This window comes from Mustela lutreola, chromosome 11, assembly GCF_030435805.1.
Source record: "Mustela lutreola isolate mMusLut2 chromosome 11, mMusLut2.pri, whole genome shotgun sequence".
Classification (NCBI taxonomy): Eukaryota; Metazoa; Chordata; class Mammalia; order Carnivora; family Mustelidae; genus Mustela; species Mustela lutreola.
The window spans coordinates 83340375-83358180 of NC_081300.1; the positions used below are offsets into that span (position 1 = coordinate 83340375).

The 17806-nt window shown below is 43.9% G+C and overlaps 1 protein-coding gene across 1 annotated transcript in view; it reads right to left on the reverse strand.

Moving 5' to 3' along the window:
• MYO1H (myosin IH) overlaps positions 1 to 17806 on the reverse strand; it is a 46409-nt gene that overhangs the window by 14543 nt on the left and 14060 nt on the right. The window contains exons 12-18 of the mRNA XM_059139913.1: positions 17337 to 17417; positions 15678 to 15769; positions 12454 to 12548; positions 9194 to 9240; positions 4751 to 4831; positions 3983 to 4088; positions 3046 to 3163 (exon numbers count right to left, since the gene is read on the reverse strand). Coding sequence (XP_058995896.1) covers positions 3046 to 3163; positions 3983 to 4088; positions 4751 to 4831; positions 9194 to 9240; positions 12454 to 12548; positions 15678 to 15769; positions 17337 to 17417 — 620 coding nt within the window. The remainder of the gene's footprint in view (positions 1 to 3045; positions 3164 to 3982; positions 4089 to 4750; positions 4832 to 9193; positions 9241 to 12453; positions 12549 to 15677; positions 15770 to 17336; positions 17418 to 17806) is intronic.

The window sequence follows — 17806 nt, forward strand, 5'->3', positions numbered from 1 at the left end:
CTACACTCCCAGGCTGAAATCCTAAGCCACCATGTATTAGGTGGTGAGGGTCCTCTGGGAGCTGACGAGGTTGTGAGGCTGAAGCCCCCATGAATGGGGTCATCGCCCTTCTAAGAGAGACCCCAAAGAGTTCTCTCACTCTCTTCCCATCACGTGAGGACCCACGAGAAGGGCGGTCTGTGTGCAATCCAGAGGGGGTTCTTCCCAGAACACGACCATGCTGGTATCTTGTTCCCAGCTTTCTAGACTCCAAAACCATGAAAGGTACTTTTCCGTTGTTTATAACACCCAGTCTATGGTGCTTTATTACACAAGCCCAAAACTAAGACATTAAGTGTCCTCTGTTCCTCCCCGATGACCTCTCTTGGTCCAGGCACACACACCAAGGTGCAGGGGCATGCCTCCCCCAGGTAATGCAGTAGGGACACAACTGTCCAGTCCACTAGCACACGCCATCAAAGCTGTCCAGACATGCGGCGGCCAGACAAGGGCGAATGGGGAGAGATCTTCAACATCCACAGGCAGAGGGACTGGGAATTCTGTTCTTTTCAACTCTGAGATGCAGTTGTTTCCTGGTCAAGGGAAGCGGTGCCACGCAGGGTGCCCCCTCCCAGGGGCACCAGCCCCTCCCCTGGGGCCGCCCACCTGCAGCCATGCCAGCCCTCCTGGCTGGTCTTCCAGCCTGCCCAGTTTCCACCTCGCTAGCATTCACCAGTAGAGTAAACGAGCCTCAGATGACAAAAAAGTAGCAACAAAGCTGTACGAAGTGCAAAGCTGCAGAAAAATGAGAACACAATATGCACAGGTTGGGCAGGCAGCAGCGGCTGATTCTGGCCGTCTCCATCAGAAGTCAGATTCAGAAAAAGGAACAAGTGAAAAAATGAACAACTAGTAGCTGACAAGCAAAAATGACATGCAAAGGAGGTATGTTAGGGGGAAAAAAGGCAAATAGGCTGGTAGTTCCTCAAACAATTAAACGCTGAGTTATCCTATGACCTAGTAACCTACTCCTGGGTATACAGCTCCCCAACATAAAACACCCATCCACATAAAAACCTGAACATGTGTGTTCCTAGCAGCGTTATTCCTAATAGCCCCGAATGGAAACAATCCAAGTACCCACTAACTGATGGGTCTCTCCGCACAACAAATGGAACATGATTTGGCCCTAAAAAGGGATGACATACTGACATGTACTACCATAGGGATGAACCTTGAAAACACTGGGCAAAGTGACAGAAACCAGTCACGAAAGGCCACGTGCTATAGGACTCCATGCGTAGGAAACTTCCAGAATAGGGAAATCTATAGAGACAGGAAGCAGGTGAGTGGTTGCTTAGGGCTGGGGCAAAAGTGGTAAGGATATAAGGGGGTTATAGGTAAAGAGTATCAGCAGGAATATAAATCATTTAACATAACAACGAGGCTGGAGAACAGTATGAAGCTTCCTCAAAAAGCTAAAAATAGAACTACACTATGATCCAGCAATTGCACTACTAGGTATTTTCCCAAAGAAGACAAAAGTACAGATTCGAAGGGGCACGTGCACCCCAATGTTTATAACAGCAATGTCCACAATAGCCAAACTGTGGAAAGAGCCCCAATGTCCATCGACAGATGAGTGAATAAAGAAGATGTGGTATATACATACAATGGAATACTACGCAGCCATCAAAAAGAAGGAAATCTTGCCTTTTCCAAGGATGTGGATAGAACTAGAGGGTATTGTGCTAAACGAGATAAGTCAGTCAGAGAAAGACAAATACCATAGGACCTCACTCACATGTGTAATTTAAGAAAGAAAACAGATAAACATATGGGGAGGGGTAGAGGGGAGAAAAGGAGAGAAGGAAACAAGCCATAAGAGATCCTTGGTGACTGAGAACTGAGAGCTGATAGAGGGTTGTGGGTGGGGGATGGGCTAGACAAGGGATGGGGATTAAGGAGGGCCTTTGTTATGATAAGCGCTGGGTGTTGTCTGTAAGTGATGGATCACTGAATTCAACTCCAGAAACCAGTATTGCACTGTAGGTTAACTAAGAGTTAAATAAAAATAACAGCGAGGAAATAGATTATTACTTAATAAGTACGTATAAGCAGATAGCACTTACTAAGACATGAGACTCATGGAAGAAAAACCAGCATGCTCCTTGGTAAAGAAAGATCTGAGATCACTAAAGCAGGGGCTAAAAATAAGACCCACTGGGAAATGCTCAAGTTTCAAAAGGCAGAACCTTGATATAAGTTGCGGAATACAAGAAATCAGATGAAAAATGTAAGCTCATGGACGTGACTTTTATAAAGCTGTAGTTCAAAAGAAACCTAATAGTTAGGTGGAAATGCGAAACTGCCAATATTTAACCATGCCCAGCTACAGAAGTAACCATTATGCCATTATGCTTCCCTTGAGAGCGTGAGATTGTGTTAATTTTTTTTTTTTTTTGGTAGCACAAATTCACACGCAGCCCCCCACCAATGAAGTATTAGTGCACAATTTGGGGGGTGGTGGGATTATGTCATTAAGTCCTGATGAACTCCCTGAAAGCAGACAATTTAATCTCTATGTTACCCATAAGGAAATAGGTCAGAGCTAGAAGAGAAAGGATGGGGAGTCCCACCGAGGTTTGTGTGGTTTCACCGCCCACGTTCCCACCACTTCGCGGGAGAGCTTACGAGGCTGCGAGGATCACTGCCAGACTGATGGCACTAAACCAGCACCTACAATCCCCATGGGGCAGGTCTTCCCCAACTGTGCACAGACTCAAAGGGTACACTGCCCATGTCTGCGCCCCTAGTTGCACGTCGATGCATCAGCCTTGACCTTCCTGCCTCCAAGAAGTCACACGTTTAGGGAAACGATGGGAAGGAGGTAACTAACCTGAGTCAGCTTCCTAGTCTCCAAAATGTTCGTGTTCATCTCAGTTACAGAAGAACCCAACGGAGCTCCCTGGGGGATGGCCTTTTACTCATCGCCACACCCAGAGACTCCCCACACAGTAGGTTTTTGATCCTGTACTGGTGTAGGATCAACAAAACAAGTGTTACCTTTGCAAGAAATGCTCGTATTTCCGCCGGTATGCAAAGCCCGCCCGTCTCACCCGCAAGTGCTCCATCAGCCCCAGGTACTTGATCTGATGCCTTATGAGCAAGTCGTCAAACTTGCCTTTGGAAATACAGAAGGGAGAGTGACCGTAAATGACTTGATAGCTTTGTTTCAACTGAGAAAGACCATAGGCTACAAGCTGACCATCCTGGCCTGAGTCTGGCCACAGACATATTTTGTCAGGTCCTAATTGTGTGTGTGTGTGTGTGTGTGTGTGTGTGTGTGTGTGTGTGTGTGTGTGCATGCATGCACACATGTGTTAAAGGGGGAATTTTATAGGAAAATCTGGATTTCTGGATTCTCTAAAAAAGAAAAATGATATCTGGCCTTCTGGGCTACATGGGAGTTCCACATGAGAACAACTGATTGGAAGGGAATAGGGCTGCCGCTTTGGACATGATGTACCCTTTGCTGTTTGTCACAGTCCCCTCCACTCCCTACTGCCTTATACCCAGTCTGCTTCACTTATTTGCTTTTCCTGCCTGGCTTTCATACAACAGTATACTGACCATGGCATGAGCTTGGAAGATACCCAAGTCATAGTTCATCTTGAAAGATAGTTCCTTGGCTGGAGGGAAGCAACACTGCTCCCTCTGACATCTGTCTGGCTCAGCTGGCTTGCTCCTGAAATGGGCCAGGCTCTGAGCAATGCTCATTTGGGACCACCAAAAGAACTCTCCGTCTCTCTTCATTTCCCTTCTATTATTTAAAAATGGATTCACATACAAAGGACAAGAAGCAAGGCTATAGGGTGTGTTGGGCTCTTTTATTTCTTTTTCTTTTTTTTTTTTTTTTTTAGCATCTTAACCCACTGTCATCTTGGCTTTCCCCCCAGCTTCATTTCCCTGAGCTCAGTGTTCAGAACGATTCATGACTCACTGGGTTCTTTCCTCTCATTGGGCTTGATGCAACGGATGTATGAAGGTTCCTTAGAGATGAGGATTTCCAAAAGGCTGCTCAGGCTGTTTTTAAACTGAGTCCCCACCTTCAGAGAGAAAGAGAGAGAGAGAATGAATGAGCTAAATAGACATTGCTTCTCCCAGTAAATACAGAGAAGATTGGCTAGGGCACAGGTCTTTCTATCCCGGCTCCTGACAGATTGCCCTCCCCATAACCATCTCGCCCACTAAAAAGGTTTTGGATGTTCTGGTCTGAGAAGCCCAAGCTCAGACTGGTCAAACAGAGGCTGGACAAGCACCTGTTCAGGGTGCTTTCCTCACTCAGCAAATACGTGGTGAGCACCTCATAGGAGCCCATATCGCCATTAAGGCCATCACCCCCATCAGCTTCCCATTTCCCAGTTACCAAGCTTCCTTTACGACACTTGCACTGTTATAAGTCCCTTCTTTCTTTGATAGTATTGTCCTCTCCTCTCTTCCACTAGATCATACGCCCCACGAGAACAGGGATCTTGTCCATTCTGTTATTGCTAAAACTTGCGCCCTGCATGCAGCACCTGACACACAGTGAACACACTGGTTGCTACACTTGGAAAATATGTATTTAGTCAGTGTGTGTTAGAGAGGGACACTTTCAGAAAAAGGAAGGACAGATTAAAATGTGCAGGTAACTGAGAATATTTGTACCCTCTGGCGGATTTTTACTACCTTTTCCAATTCCGCATGGGCCTGCTTTTCCCCGACTCACCGTTGGTGGCCTTCTCCGGTTTTCTAACTCGGCCACCAGGAAGCACTCCTTCAGGATGCGGTTTTTGGACCTGCATAGCACCTGCAAGTAAAGGAAATGAGCCCCACATTCACTGCTTCGGAAATCACTAAGGGTCTTCGGGAAACCTGTGTTAAGTGTGCACCGCAGCCCAGAGCCATTTGCTTTGGGAGCACCGGAAGATGGGAAAAAAGACAAACACGGAAGGAAGCGTTTAAATACTGGATCCACAGCTCTGTCTACACGGTGAGGCCGTCCGATGGTTTTCCTTGGACACAGCCAAGCTATCCTTGTTCACAGTCCAGCCCATAAAGAATGAACAGCTCTCGAAGAATGATCTCCAGGAGACGGTGTTAAGTGGGGGGGGGGGGGGAAGGCAAGACAAGGACCACATGTACAGTGTGTGATTATTGTGTGAAGAGAAAGGAAAAGGAGGGATACACACACACACCCCTTGGTCTGAACCACCCCTGGAAGGATACACAATCAAATGGCTAGAACAGTTGGCTCTCAGAGAGTTGGTGATATGGGGTCAAGGACATCAGCTTTTGTGCAGTTTGATTTCTCTCCACCGTGCACAAGTTTTCAAAATAGTTTGTATTACTAAAAATCTTGATTTATATTTTTAAGAGAGTTGAGAGAGAGTGGGGGAGGGGTAAGGGGAGAGGGAGAGAGAGAATCTTCAGTGGGCTCCATGCTCAGTGCAGAGTCCAACAGGGGGCTTGATCTCATGACCCTCAGACCATGATTTGAGCTAAAATCAAGAACAGGACACTCAACTGACTGAGCCACCTAAGGGCCCCAAAGATCTTCAATTTAAAAAAATTAATTCTACACTAAAATTCTTCTCTTTGTATCCATACAATGAGATATTCTTTGGCCTTTAAAGAAGGAAATTAACCAAACATTGGAAGGAGCAGAGATGGCCTTCAACAGACAAATGGATAAAGATGTGGTTTGTATACACAAGGGAATATTACTCAGCCACCAGAAAGGATGAATACCCACCATTTGCATTGACATGGATGGGACTGGAGGGGCCTATGCTAAGGGAAATAGGTCAGGCAGAGAAAGACAATCGTCTTATGGTTTTGCTCATATGTGGAGCATAAGGAATAGCATGGAGGACACTAGGGGAAGGAAGGGAAAACTGAATGGGAAGAAATTGGAGGGGAAGACAAGCCATGAGAAATTATGGACTCCAGGAAACAATCTGAGGGCTTCGGAGGGGATGTGGTTGGGTTACGGGGTAGCCCGGTGATAGGTATTAAGGAGGGCACATGTTGTGATGAGCAAGCACCCTGGTGTTATATGCAAACTGTGAATCATTGGACAGTACATCAAAAACTGGTGACGTGCTGTATGGTGACTAACATAACACAATTTAAAAAACCCAAGAAATTTAAAAAAAGAAGGAAGGAAATTGTGACACATGTGGGGACATGCATGAAACTGAGGACATCACGCTAAGGGACAGAAATGCGACACAGAAGGACAAGTACTGTATGACCCCATTCACATGAGATTCCTAGAGGAGTCAAATTCAGAGCGACAGGAAGTAGGGTGGTGGCTGCAGGGGTTGAGGGAGGAGGAACAGGGAGTAAGTGTTTGAAACAGAGAGCAGAGTTTCAGTTTTCCAAGATGAAAAGGATCCTGGAGATTGGGAGTACGAGGATCAATGGTGTTTAATGATACTCAAATGAACACTTAACAACAATTGTGATGGGGGGCACCTGGGTGGCTCAGTGAGTTAAAGCCTCTGCCTTCGGCTCAGGTCATGATGTCAAGGTCCTGGGATCGAGCCCTGCATGGGGCTCTCTGCTTAGCAGGGAGCCTGCTTCCCCCTCTCTCTGCCTGCCTCTCTGCCTACTTGTGATCTCTCTCTCCCTGTCAAATAAATAAATAAAATCTTTTTAAAAATTTTTGTTTAGTCCACTCTAATTCTGCTCTTAATGATGGCATGAAAGAGCCATTTGGGGATGGGGTGAACACATTAGAAAGGATCCATGTTTTCTCTCTCTCTCTCTCTTTTTTTTTTTTTTTTTGGTAAGATTTTATTTATTTATTTTACAGACAGAGATCACAAGTAGGCAGAGAGGCATGCAGAGAGAGAAGGGGAAGCAGGCTCCCGGCTGAGCAGAGAGCCTGATGCGGGGCTCGGTCCCAGGACCCTGGGATCATGACCCAAGTGGAAGGCAGAGGCTTTAACCCACTGAGCCACCAAGGCGCCCCTAGAAAGGATCCATCTTGAAGTCAAAAGAAAGGGCCAGGCCTATCAGTCCTAGCTGGCGAAGGGAGAGAATCTGAGATTTTTTCATGGGAAGCACCCTCCATAGGTGGGTTTGTGATGGGCATGGGTGTGGTGCACAGGGCAAAGCCAGGAGAGGAGTATTACGTTCCTTGTGCCAGCTGGGCCCTTCTATGCCTGTGTCATTCACAGTGACCCTGGGAAGGGGCACCGCCAGACCCACCCCACAACGACAGGAAAATCTGCTTCAGACCCCGCACTGGGAAGAGGCAGGGCTGATGCTCAGTCCCAAAGAGCACCGGCCTAGAGCAGAGATCCAAAGTTAGGAATAGTTCTCTATCCCGAAGCCCAGAGATTGGGCTGAGAAAGACTGGAAAAGCCAGAAGGTATTCCTGAAACCAACAGTCTCTGTGTTCACTCTGAAAAGGTCTCCCTAACTTTAAGCTTTTTGTAGACCAAGCTAATGAAATAAAATCTAATTTTTATGAAACAGCCAACTGTTTCAATACAAAGGAAGGCTTCAAAACACCCAGGGTTTTTCTGATCAGTGAGGTATATGGAAGGAGATTGGAACTTGCAGCAGTGGCCCCAGGGGCTAATCACAGCTTCAGCCCCACTTCATGATGTGATCTTGAGCAAGTTGAGACTCCTCTGGGTCTCAATTTTCTCATCCTCTGTTCATGCTACCCTAGTACATTCCCACTGCACCCAAACAAAAATCTCTTCTCCTCCCTGGGGACCTCACCCGGCTGGGCTCAGTCCCCTCTCCAAACATCATACTCCTTACTGAACACACACTAAAATCGTCTGGGCCTCAGGGCCTTTGCACACGCCAATCCCTCAACCTGGAGTCAGCCCAATCTTTCCATGGCCAGTAACATTCTCACTCAGGCTTAGCCCAAAGTCACCTCCACAGGGGTGTTTCCTCTGATCTCTTAAACTAGATTAAAATTTCTCCTCTTAGTCGTGTTTTCTTATTTTCTTCAGAACACTTCTCACCAACGGGTAACGTATTTGTGTACAGTTGGCCCTTGGACAAAATGGGTTGGAACCACATGGATCCCCTTACATGCAGATTTTCTTTTTCTTTACAGTACGGGGTTTTAAGTGTATTTTCCTTAGGACTTTCTTAATAATATTCTCTTTTCTCTAGCTTATTTCATTGTAAGAATACTGTATATAATATATAACATACAAAAGATGTGTTCAATGACTGTTTATGTATGAGTAAGGCTTCCAGTCAACAGTAGGCTATTGGTAATTAAGTTGTGGGAGAGTTGAAAGTTATACATGGAATTATCACTGCACAGGAAATTGTCAGGTTCATGTTGTTTAAGGGTCACTGTATATATTTATTCTTTTTTTTGTATATATTTATTCTTGACCCCTCCCTGCCCCTAATGTAAGCCCCATGAGAATAAGAACTAGCCCAGCACACAACAGGGCCAATATACATTCTTGAATCAATGGCATATCATACATTCGTCTGTTGAAGTGTGTCTTGGCTCTTTCCACGGTTTGGGGATTGAGGACTTTGCTGATATGAACATTGGGGTACAGATGGCCCTTCTTTCCACTACATCTGTATCTTTGGGGTAAATCCCCAGTAGTGCAATGGCAGGGTCATACGGTAGCTCTATTTTTAATTTCTTAATGAATCTCTACACTGTTTTCCAAAGTGGCTGTATCAACTTGCATTACCACCAACAGTGTAAGAGGGTTCCCCATTCTCCATGGACGGGACTGGAGGAGATCATGCTGAGTGAAATAAGTCAAGCAGAGAGAGTCAATTGTCATATGGTTTCACTTACTTGTGGAGAATAAGGAATAACACGGAGGACATGGGGAGATGAAGAGGAGAAGTGAGTTGGGGGGAATTGGAGGGGGAAATGAACCATGAAAGACTGTGGATTCTGAGAAGCAAACAGGGTTTTGGAGGGTAGGGAGGTCCCTGGTTGTGGGTATTAAGGAGGGCACGTATTGCATGGAGCACTGGATTTGGTGCATAAACAATGAATCTTGGAACACTGAAAAAATAAAATAAAATAAAATTTAAAAGGGCATATCATACAGATGACCTTGAATATCTTTTCTGGCCATGCTAGAGTTCTAACATAAAGCACTGTACAGAAAAATCCAGGCGGCCATATATACATATAGTTAAATTCCAGACTTACTTCTTTCAGATGTCTGTAGAGGAGATCATTGTTTTTTTCTAAGAATCCTGTAAAACATTGAAAAATTTTTTGAATCACTGGCTTTGTCTAAAAATGCAATTCCATCCCAACTGACTGCAAAGGGAAATCCGAGAATAATCTCCTAGGCTCAGATCTGAGGTTCTCAGCCTTGGCACTGTGGACGTTTGGGGCTGGAGAATTCTTTATTGTGGTGACGGTCTTGTGAATTGTAAGATGGTTAGCAGCACCCCTGAACTCTACCCACTCGATGCCAGCAGTCCCTTCCCCAGCTGGGAAAACCAAATTTGTCTCTAGACATTGCCAGACGTTCCTGAATGAGTAATCCCACCTATGGTTGAGAAGGTCCTCAGAATTGAATTTATGGCACACACACTGTACTCTAACCTCTCCCTAGCTATCACACAAATGTACAGCCTTTATCCTAAGTATTGTCCTAATCCAGTAGCAAAGAGCTATGTAAAAAAGGAATGACATTGAGAGGCACTTGGGTCGCCCAGTTGGTTGAATATTCAACTCTTCCTTCCAGCTCAGGTCATGATCTCAGGGTCATGGGATCAAGCCCTATGTTGGGCTCTACACTCAGCTGGGAGTCTCCTTGTCCCTCTCCCTCTGCTTCTCCCCCTACTGTATCTATAAAATAGATATCATAAAATATGCTATCTATAAAATAAATACATACATAAATAAAATCTTAAAAAAAAAAAAAAAAGGGAATGACATTGAAACAATGGATGGAGTGTTGAATTTCAAGAGTGGCCTGGGGAAGCCAGGTGAAAAAACCATCCCCACCACTGAGGAAAGCAAAACTGAAGCATCAGGATTAGATGCTAGTATGTATCCTCATACAAAGGAGAATGTGCCAAGTTTTAAAGTCAGAAATGGCACACTTAAAACCTAATCAGTTAATAATCATTATATTAGTAACTAAATGACATTATAAAATCAGCACCAGGGGCGCCTGGGAGGCTTAGTTGGTTGAGCATCCGACTCTTGATCTCAGCTCAGCTCTTGATCTCAGGGTCATAAGTTCAAGCTCTGCGCCTGGCATGGAGCCTACTTAAAAAATAAAAATAAAAACAAAAATCTGCTAAAAAAGACATGTATCAAGAACATCTATGATATAATCTTTTTAGAAAGCTGTTTGGAGCTACCAAAACTAACATTTTTATTGTGGTAAAATATATATAACAAAAAAAAATTCAGCATTTTTGCTACTTTTAAGTGTTTGGTGGCATTAAGTACAGTCATATTGTTGCGAACCATCACCACCAGCCATCACCGGAACGCATTTTCTCATACTGAAACTTTGACCCCATTAAACGCTAATTCCCCATTCCCCTTCCCCCAGCCCCTGATGACCATTTTTCTACTTCCTGTCTCAATCAGACTTTGACCACTCCAGGCACCTTGTCTTTGGAATCATACAGCTTTCGTCCTTTGTGACTGGCTGATTTCATTTAACATCAGTTTTCAAGGTTCCATCCGTGGGGGGTATCAGAGCTTCTTTCCTTTCTAGGACCGAATAACATCCTGCTGTTTATGTAAAGCACATTGTATCCACCCACACAGCCATCCACGGAAATAGGCAGATGCCAAACACAGCCATGTTTACAAGAGACAACACTGGAAACAAGCAGTGTCCATCAAATGGGTCAAAGGTTACAGCCCTAGAGCAAGTGCCTGTAGCCTCTCAAAAGAAACATGGTGGGATCTGTGGGTTGCTGCAGAGCATGGATGAGGGATGAGGTTCTGGAGGCAAAAGGCATGGATCTGAACCCCAATCCTGCCACTTACAAGCTGAGTGACCTTGGGCAAGTGGCTAGACTTCTCTGAGCTCAGTTGCCTCATAGATTAAAAGGGAGATGATGATGACGATGATGAGTATAATAATACAAGGGTTTTACAAGGTTTAAGTGAACAAGAGATAAAGCAGTCCCAGCCCCCAGTAAGGGCTCACTGAGTACTAACTGGAATCCAAATGATCTCTCATAGTCATTAAATGAAAAGTTGCCAAAGAGAACACAAAATAACAATCCTCCTTGGTTTTGTGTGCATAGGTGCACGTTTGGATGTGTATGTGTGCCCCCACATGTACATGGAGAAGGTATTTCTATTGTCCCAAAAAAGTACAAGAAACTGTTGGTTCTTGGGGTTACCTCCAGAAGAAGCTGGGAGTAAAGGGGACTTTCGGTTTCCTTTTTGGACTTTTCTATATGGACCCCAACTTCTAGCCTTACATGTATAATATCCTTTAAACAAAAATCAGTTGATGATGTCCACAGAGAGACTCATCCTATTTTTAAATGCTTTCTGTTTTTATATATCACTGGGAATTTAAGAGGAAAAAATGTATTGCTTTTTTAAAGGTTCTTAGAGAAAAAACTAATTATTTAGAAGTGAAAATAATTTAGGGGTGCCTAGCTGGCTCAGTCAGTAGAGCATGTGACTCTTGATTTCAGGGTCATGAGTTCTAGCATCACGTTGAGCGTGGAGCCTACTTTAAAAAAGAATAAGCCTTGGGTGTTATAGGCAACTAAGGAATCCTTGAACATTGTATCAGAAACTAATGATGTACTAAATTTTTAAAAAAATGTAAAAAAAGAAAAAGAAAAAAAAGTGAAAATAATTTAGAACCTAAAACAGAAGTGACCAACGAAAATATTTTTTGAAAGAAAATGTTCATAGGAGCATTATTAGTAATAGCTCAAGAGCATGAACAAACCCAGATGCCTATCAAATGACCAGTAGATAAACAAAACGGTGTCTATCCATAGAATGGAATATTATTTAACAATAAAAGTAACCACATGGGAGAATCTCAAAGACATGATGCTAAGTGAAAGAAGCCAGACACACGAGACCACATATTGTGAGACTCCATCAATACGAAATACTCAGAACGGGCAAATCTGCAGAGACAGAAAATAGAAGAGGTCAGAGCCTAGGGCTCTGGGGGAGGGGGTTGGGGAAAACATAGAAGTTGCTAACGCACGCGGGGTTTCTTTTTGGGGCGAAGGGGTTGCATAACTCTAAAGTGAATACAGTTAAAAACTACTGAATTGTACACTTTAAATGGGTGAAATGGAGTGGTTATAGGTAAAAGTCATGAATAATAAGAACTAATAAGAAAAAAGCCCTTCAGACGGCATGCCTGCAAGGAGGGCTAGCAAACATTTGGGAAGGGCGTGCAGCCATGTGTTCAGTGGACACAGGGGCACCTGCGTGGCTGGGACACTCGCCTTCCGTGCAGTAGGTGACCTCCCCCGCATAGTGGAAGAGCCGGAACTCCATCCAGCCAATCCTCTTCCGGCCCTTTGGCCCTGCCAGCTTCCGGCTGCAGCAAGACAGAAATAGACACAGACTGAAACTTCCTCATCTGGGGCAACAAAATGCGCCCCACTATATGAAGGAAGTAGCAAAAGAGAAGCCTTCACAAGTTGTTTAGGAGCATGGCAACTGACTGGAGCACCGGAAACCAAACATGCATAGGCCTCCCTAATATTAGATCCCTCTCTGTGCAGAAAGTGGAACGCTCTTGCACTGGTGGTGGGAATGCCGACTGGTGCAGCCACTCTGGAAAACAGTATGGAGGTTCCTCAATAAGTTGAAATAGAGCTACCTTACAATCCAGCAAATCGTACCACCAGAGAATAAAAAAACACAAATTCCCAAAAATACGTACTCCCCAATAGTCATAACAGCATTATCTGCAACAGCCGAATTATGGAAGCAGCCCAAGTGTCCTTTGATTGATGCATGGATAAAGAAGATATGGTTTAGGGGCGCCCGGGTGGTTCAGTGGGTTAAAGCCTCTGCCCTCGGCTCAGGTCATGATCTCAGGGTCCTAGGATCGAGCCCCACATTGGGATCTCTGCTCAGCAGGGAGCCTGCTTCCCTTCCTCTCTCTCTGCCTGCCTCTCTGCCTACTTGTGATCTCTGTCTGTCAAATAAATAAAATCTTAAAAAAAAAAAAGATATGGTTTATAGATAAACAATGGAATATTACTCAGCCATAAAAAAAATAAAAATCTTGCCATTTGCGACAACATGGATGGAGCTAGAGAGGATAAGATCCTCCCTAAAGTGAGGTCAGAGGAGGACACCATATGATGTCACTCATATTTAGTATTTAAGAAACAAATGAACGAAGGGGAAAAAGGGGACAGAAAGACAAATCAAGAAATAGACTCTTAACTATAGAGAACCCACAGATGGTGAGCAGAGGGGAGGCAGGTGGCAGGAGGGGGAATAGGTGATGAAGAATGAAGGAGGGCATGACCCTCCGTGGGTCCTTAGGGTGATGACGAGGGTGACGTATGGAAGTGCTGAATCACTATATTGTGCACCAGAAACTAATATTACACTGTATGTTAACTAACTCAAATTGAAATAAAAACTCAAAATTAGATCCATCTCTGAAGAACTGAGGAATTAACCTATGTGAGCCCCAGAAACACTTACTTACACAATGAAATAATTTCTATTTTCTTCCAGGTGATAACTAAGAAATAATTTTACTACCTTACACTTTTATGATAGGGAGGGACTAAAATACTGATGAAACGTCATTTTTTGGATTCTGGTGATTCCTAATTTTTATAACCTTTTCTTGAAATATATATACATACATATTGACAGTGCAGGTATCCTAAGTATGCAATTCAGTGAATTTGGGCACAAGAAATATACCCATGGTACCAGCACCCAGATCAAGAGACAAAATATTACCAGTATTACCTGAGAATTACTCCCCCACCACCTTGAGCCCTTCCAGATGAGCCCCATCTAACACAACAGGCTGGTATTTCTCTGGTGTGACACTTTACAGAAACAGGATCATATAGTATACACTTTATTGTCTGATTTCTCTTGTTTACATGCTCTGTGATTTACCCACATCACTGCATGTGATCACAGATGATGCATTTTTGTGGCTATTATTCCATTTGCGAACAGACCACAATATACTTTTCCATTACTGATGCATTTACTTCTCCTCTCGATATTCTACGAAAGCACGATAAAGCCGCTACCATCTATGGCGTCTTTGCCATGGCCAGAAATAGTATTAGGTGATTTATGTAGTCATTTACAATGTTACCCACTAGGTTGAGTAATAAGTCACTTGTCTTATAAGTGGCTGAGCTGGGATTCAAAACCAGGGCTTTAGGATTCCAGAGCATGAGATAAGTAATTCTCTCCTCCTTGTCTCAGAGACCAAGTTAAATTTCTAGTCAATTTCCTGAGCTGCTACCCATGTTCTGTATCTTGATCTGGTGCTGGTGATGAGGGAGGTACATACAATGTAAAGATTTGCTGGGTTGTTTACTTCAGAGCTTCACATATCACTATATGTATTTTGTACTTTAAACCTAACTACTAGGTATTTACCCCAAAGATACAGATGTAGTGAAAAGAAGGGCCATATACACCCCAATGTTCATAGTGGCAATGTCCAAAATGGCCGAACTGTGGAAAGAGCCACGATGCCCTTCAACAGATGAATGGATAAAGAAGATATGGTCCAGGGGCATCTGGGTGGTTCAGTGGGTTAAAGCCTCTGCCTTCGGCTCAGGTCATGATCTCAGGGTCCTGGGATTGTGCCCCACATCAGGCTCTATGCTCAGTGGGGAGCCTGCTTCCCCCTCTCTCTGCCTGCCTATCTGCCTACTTGTGATCTCTTTTATTTAAATAAATAAATAAAATCTTAAAAAAAAAAAGAAGATTTGGTTCATATATACAATGGAATATTCCTCAGCCATCAGAAAGGATGGATACCCAACTTTTTTATCAACATGGACGGGACTGGAGGAGATTATGCTGAGTGAAGTAAGTCAAGCAGAGAAAGTCAATCATCATACGGTTTCACTTATCTGGAGCATAAGGTTTCACTTATTTGTGGAGCGTAAGGAATAACACGGAGGATATTAGGAGAAGGAAGAGAAAAATGAAGCGGTGGGGAATGAGCGGGGAGATGAACCATGAGACACTGTGGACTCTGAGATACAAACAGGGTTTTAGAGGGGAGGGGTGTGGGGGATGGGTTGGCTGGGAGGTGGGTATTAAGGAGGGCAAGGATTGCACGGAGCACTGGGTGTTATACACAAACGGTGAATCTTGGAATGCTACATCAAAAACTAGTGACATACTGTATGGTGACTCACATAATAAAAAAAAATAATAAAAACAAAACAAAACAACTATTTCATGCACATGACTCTATCCAAAATGTAACAATCATAGATACAAAATCTTCGAACATTCTACTCAGAATTCATTTGAATTTGATTTCCGCTAACAAAAGGTATGATGTATATGAGTTGGTGCATCCTTATGGTGCACCACGTTTCAGCGTACGAAGCAGCGTATGAAGAACAGCTATGAGGTCCACTGTCCACATATCTAAGAAAGTGGATCTACAATGAGCTTCCCCAGGCAAGAGCTTCCCAAGCGAGATACATACGTTTGGAAGTGTGCATGCTTCCCTACTTTCTCTTCCAATTTCTCCAGGAAACTCAAGTCTGTTGCGGGACCGGGACGGATACATTCTTCATCCTTCCAGAGAAAAACAGAAGCTTCAATGCATAGCCTCCATCACATGCCATCAATTCCAAGTTTAAATGCCTTTGCCAGCTGTGGCAGATGTATTGGACTAAAATACTCTTATCGAACACAAGTTCAGGTGAATACTGGGGGTGAGAGGGCACCAATCTGTTCCAGGCATCTAGTGTCTCAGAGGGATGGGGAATTCTTTGGCAAGTCAACTCTTGTACTCGTCATACTTCCAGAGTCTTCCCAAGGACCCACCACAGCCTCCATAACCAACTTACTTAAACATGCCACCTCATTTTCTCTTAACCAGTCTTTGCTGCCTAAGGACGTATCTCCTTTTTACTAGGAGCAAAGTCTTCTGGTAAAAAGAAATAAAACCAGGTACATCTGATTTTTCACATTTCTCCAGCTGTGTCTACTTCCTATTTCAGGTCTTTAACATTGTTAACATTTAACAGACCATCTTAAAAAATGAATCAACCCTGCAGCTTTTATTAAAACAGCAAGAAAAAACAAAAACTGGGTTCAGGTTGGTGAGATGACTCTCCTGAAGTAGGATCTCTAGGCTTTCTGATTCCATCTATGCAAAACCACACAGGAACAAATATTTATTACTAAAATATTTAAAAATACTAGTCTGACAATCCATATGAGCACTGAATACACACAGAATAGCTTAGGTCAGTCTGTGGCTCCCCAGATGTCCACACAGCCCTTCCCAGAGCATCTTACCTAAAATTGAATCGTCCTCCCCACCATATCTAATCTTTTCTTTTTCTTCATCATGCAACCTCCTCATTTTGCCCATTAACCTGTTCCTTGTCTGTCTCTGCTAGAATTTAAAGCCTGGTGAGTGTAGCGGTTTTGATCTGTTTTGTCCACTGCTGTGTCCAAATCATAGCACCAAGTAAGCACTGATGCTGTCTGTTGAGCGACTAGAGTCTGAATGCTTGCCACACACCAGCATAATTCTAAGCCCTGTGCCTATACTCATCCTTACAGTTCCTCTTAAGCTAAGGGCTCGAATCGTCGCACCCAATTGAAGACAAGGAGATTGGAGCGCAGAGAGGTTAAAACACCCACCTAAGTTTACACCGCTAGTAAGTGTGGGGAGGGGCTGGGATCTGAATCCAGATGGTGCCCGTGTTCCTGGCAACTGCAGACTCCACCCATCAATGTCCTGCCGAGCTTTGGAATCTTGTTCACCCAACAGTTAGATGGAGGAGGGGGCAGGAGGAGAAAAGGGACCTGATAATTTTTGTTAGAAGGGAGATGATCGCCAATGGAAAGGCAAAGAAATGATTTCTGATCGGCCTTTACATTTAAAAAAGTGATGTATGAATTGGAACAACTGAGGATCGGCAGCCGGGGATGTTCTCAGAAGGTGCAACGGTTCGAGATCAAGTTACGGGTGCATCCTGAGAAGCCTCAACTCAGGACCAATGGACGTTCTTGGTAAAACCTCCCTTTTACAGTTTCTGGTTTTCTGCTCATCCTAAGCAACCCTCTGAAGCCTGGGGGAAATTCTTCTGCGCATTGGCAACACCGTATGAAGTCTCTTAATTCTCACCAGAATGGAAATGATTCCTTTGTGTCTCTCTTCCACCAAATCACAGATGATCTTGTTGTTGAAATACTGAATCGGTTCCCACTAAAACAACAGAGACCAAAGAATTGCCCAAGGAGGATTTAGATCAACATAAAATATCTCTCTTTAATTAATTTATTTAAGATTTTATTTATTTATTTGACAGACAGAGATCACAAGGCAGGCAGAGAGGGGGGCGGGGAAGCAGGTTCCCCGCTGAGCAGAGAGAGCCTGATGCGGGGCTCCATCCCTGGACCCTGAGATCATGATCTGAGCTGAAAACAGAGGTTTTAACCCACTGAGCCACCCAGGTGCCCCAAAGTATCTCTCTTTTAAAGTGATTTTCCAAAATTTGATTTTTACCTCCAACTTAAAACAAATCTTCCTGAAGGTCCAACTAATTTCCCAGGAAATACTCAGAGAAAGAGTGAAAAATAATTCTGAGTACAAAT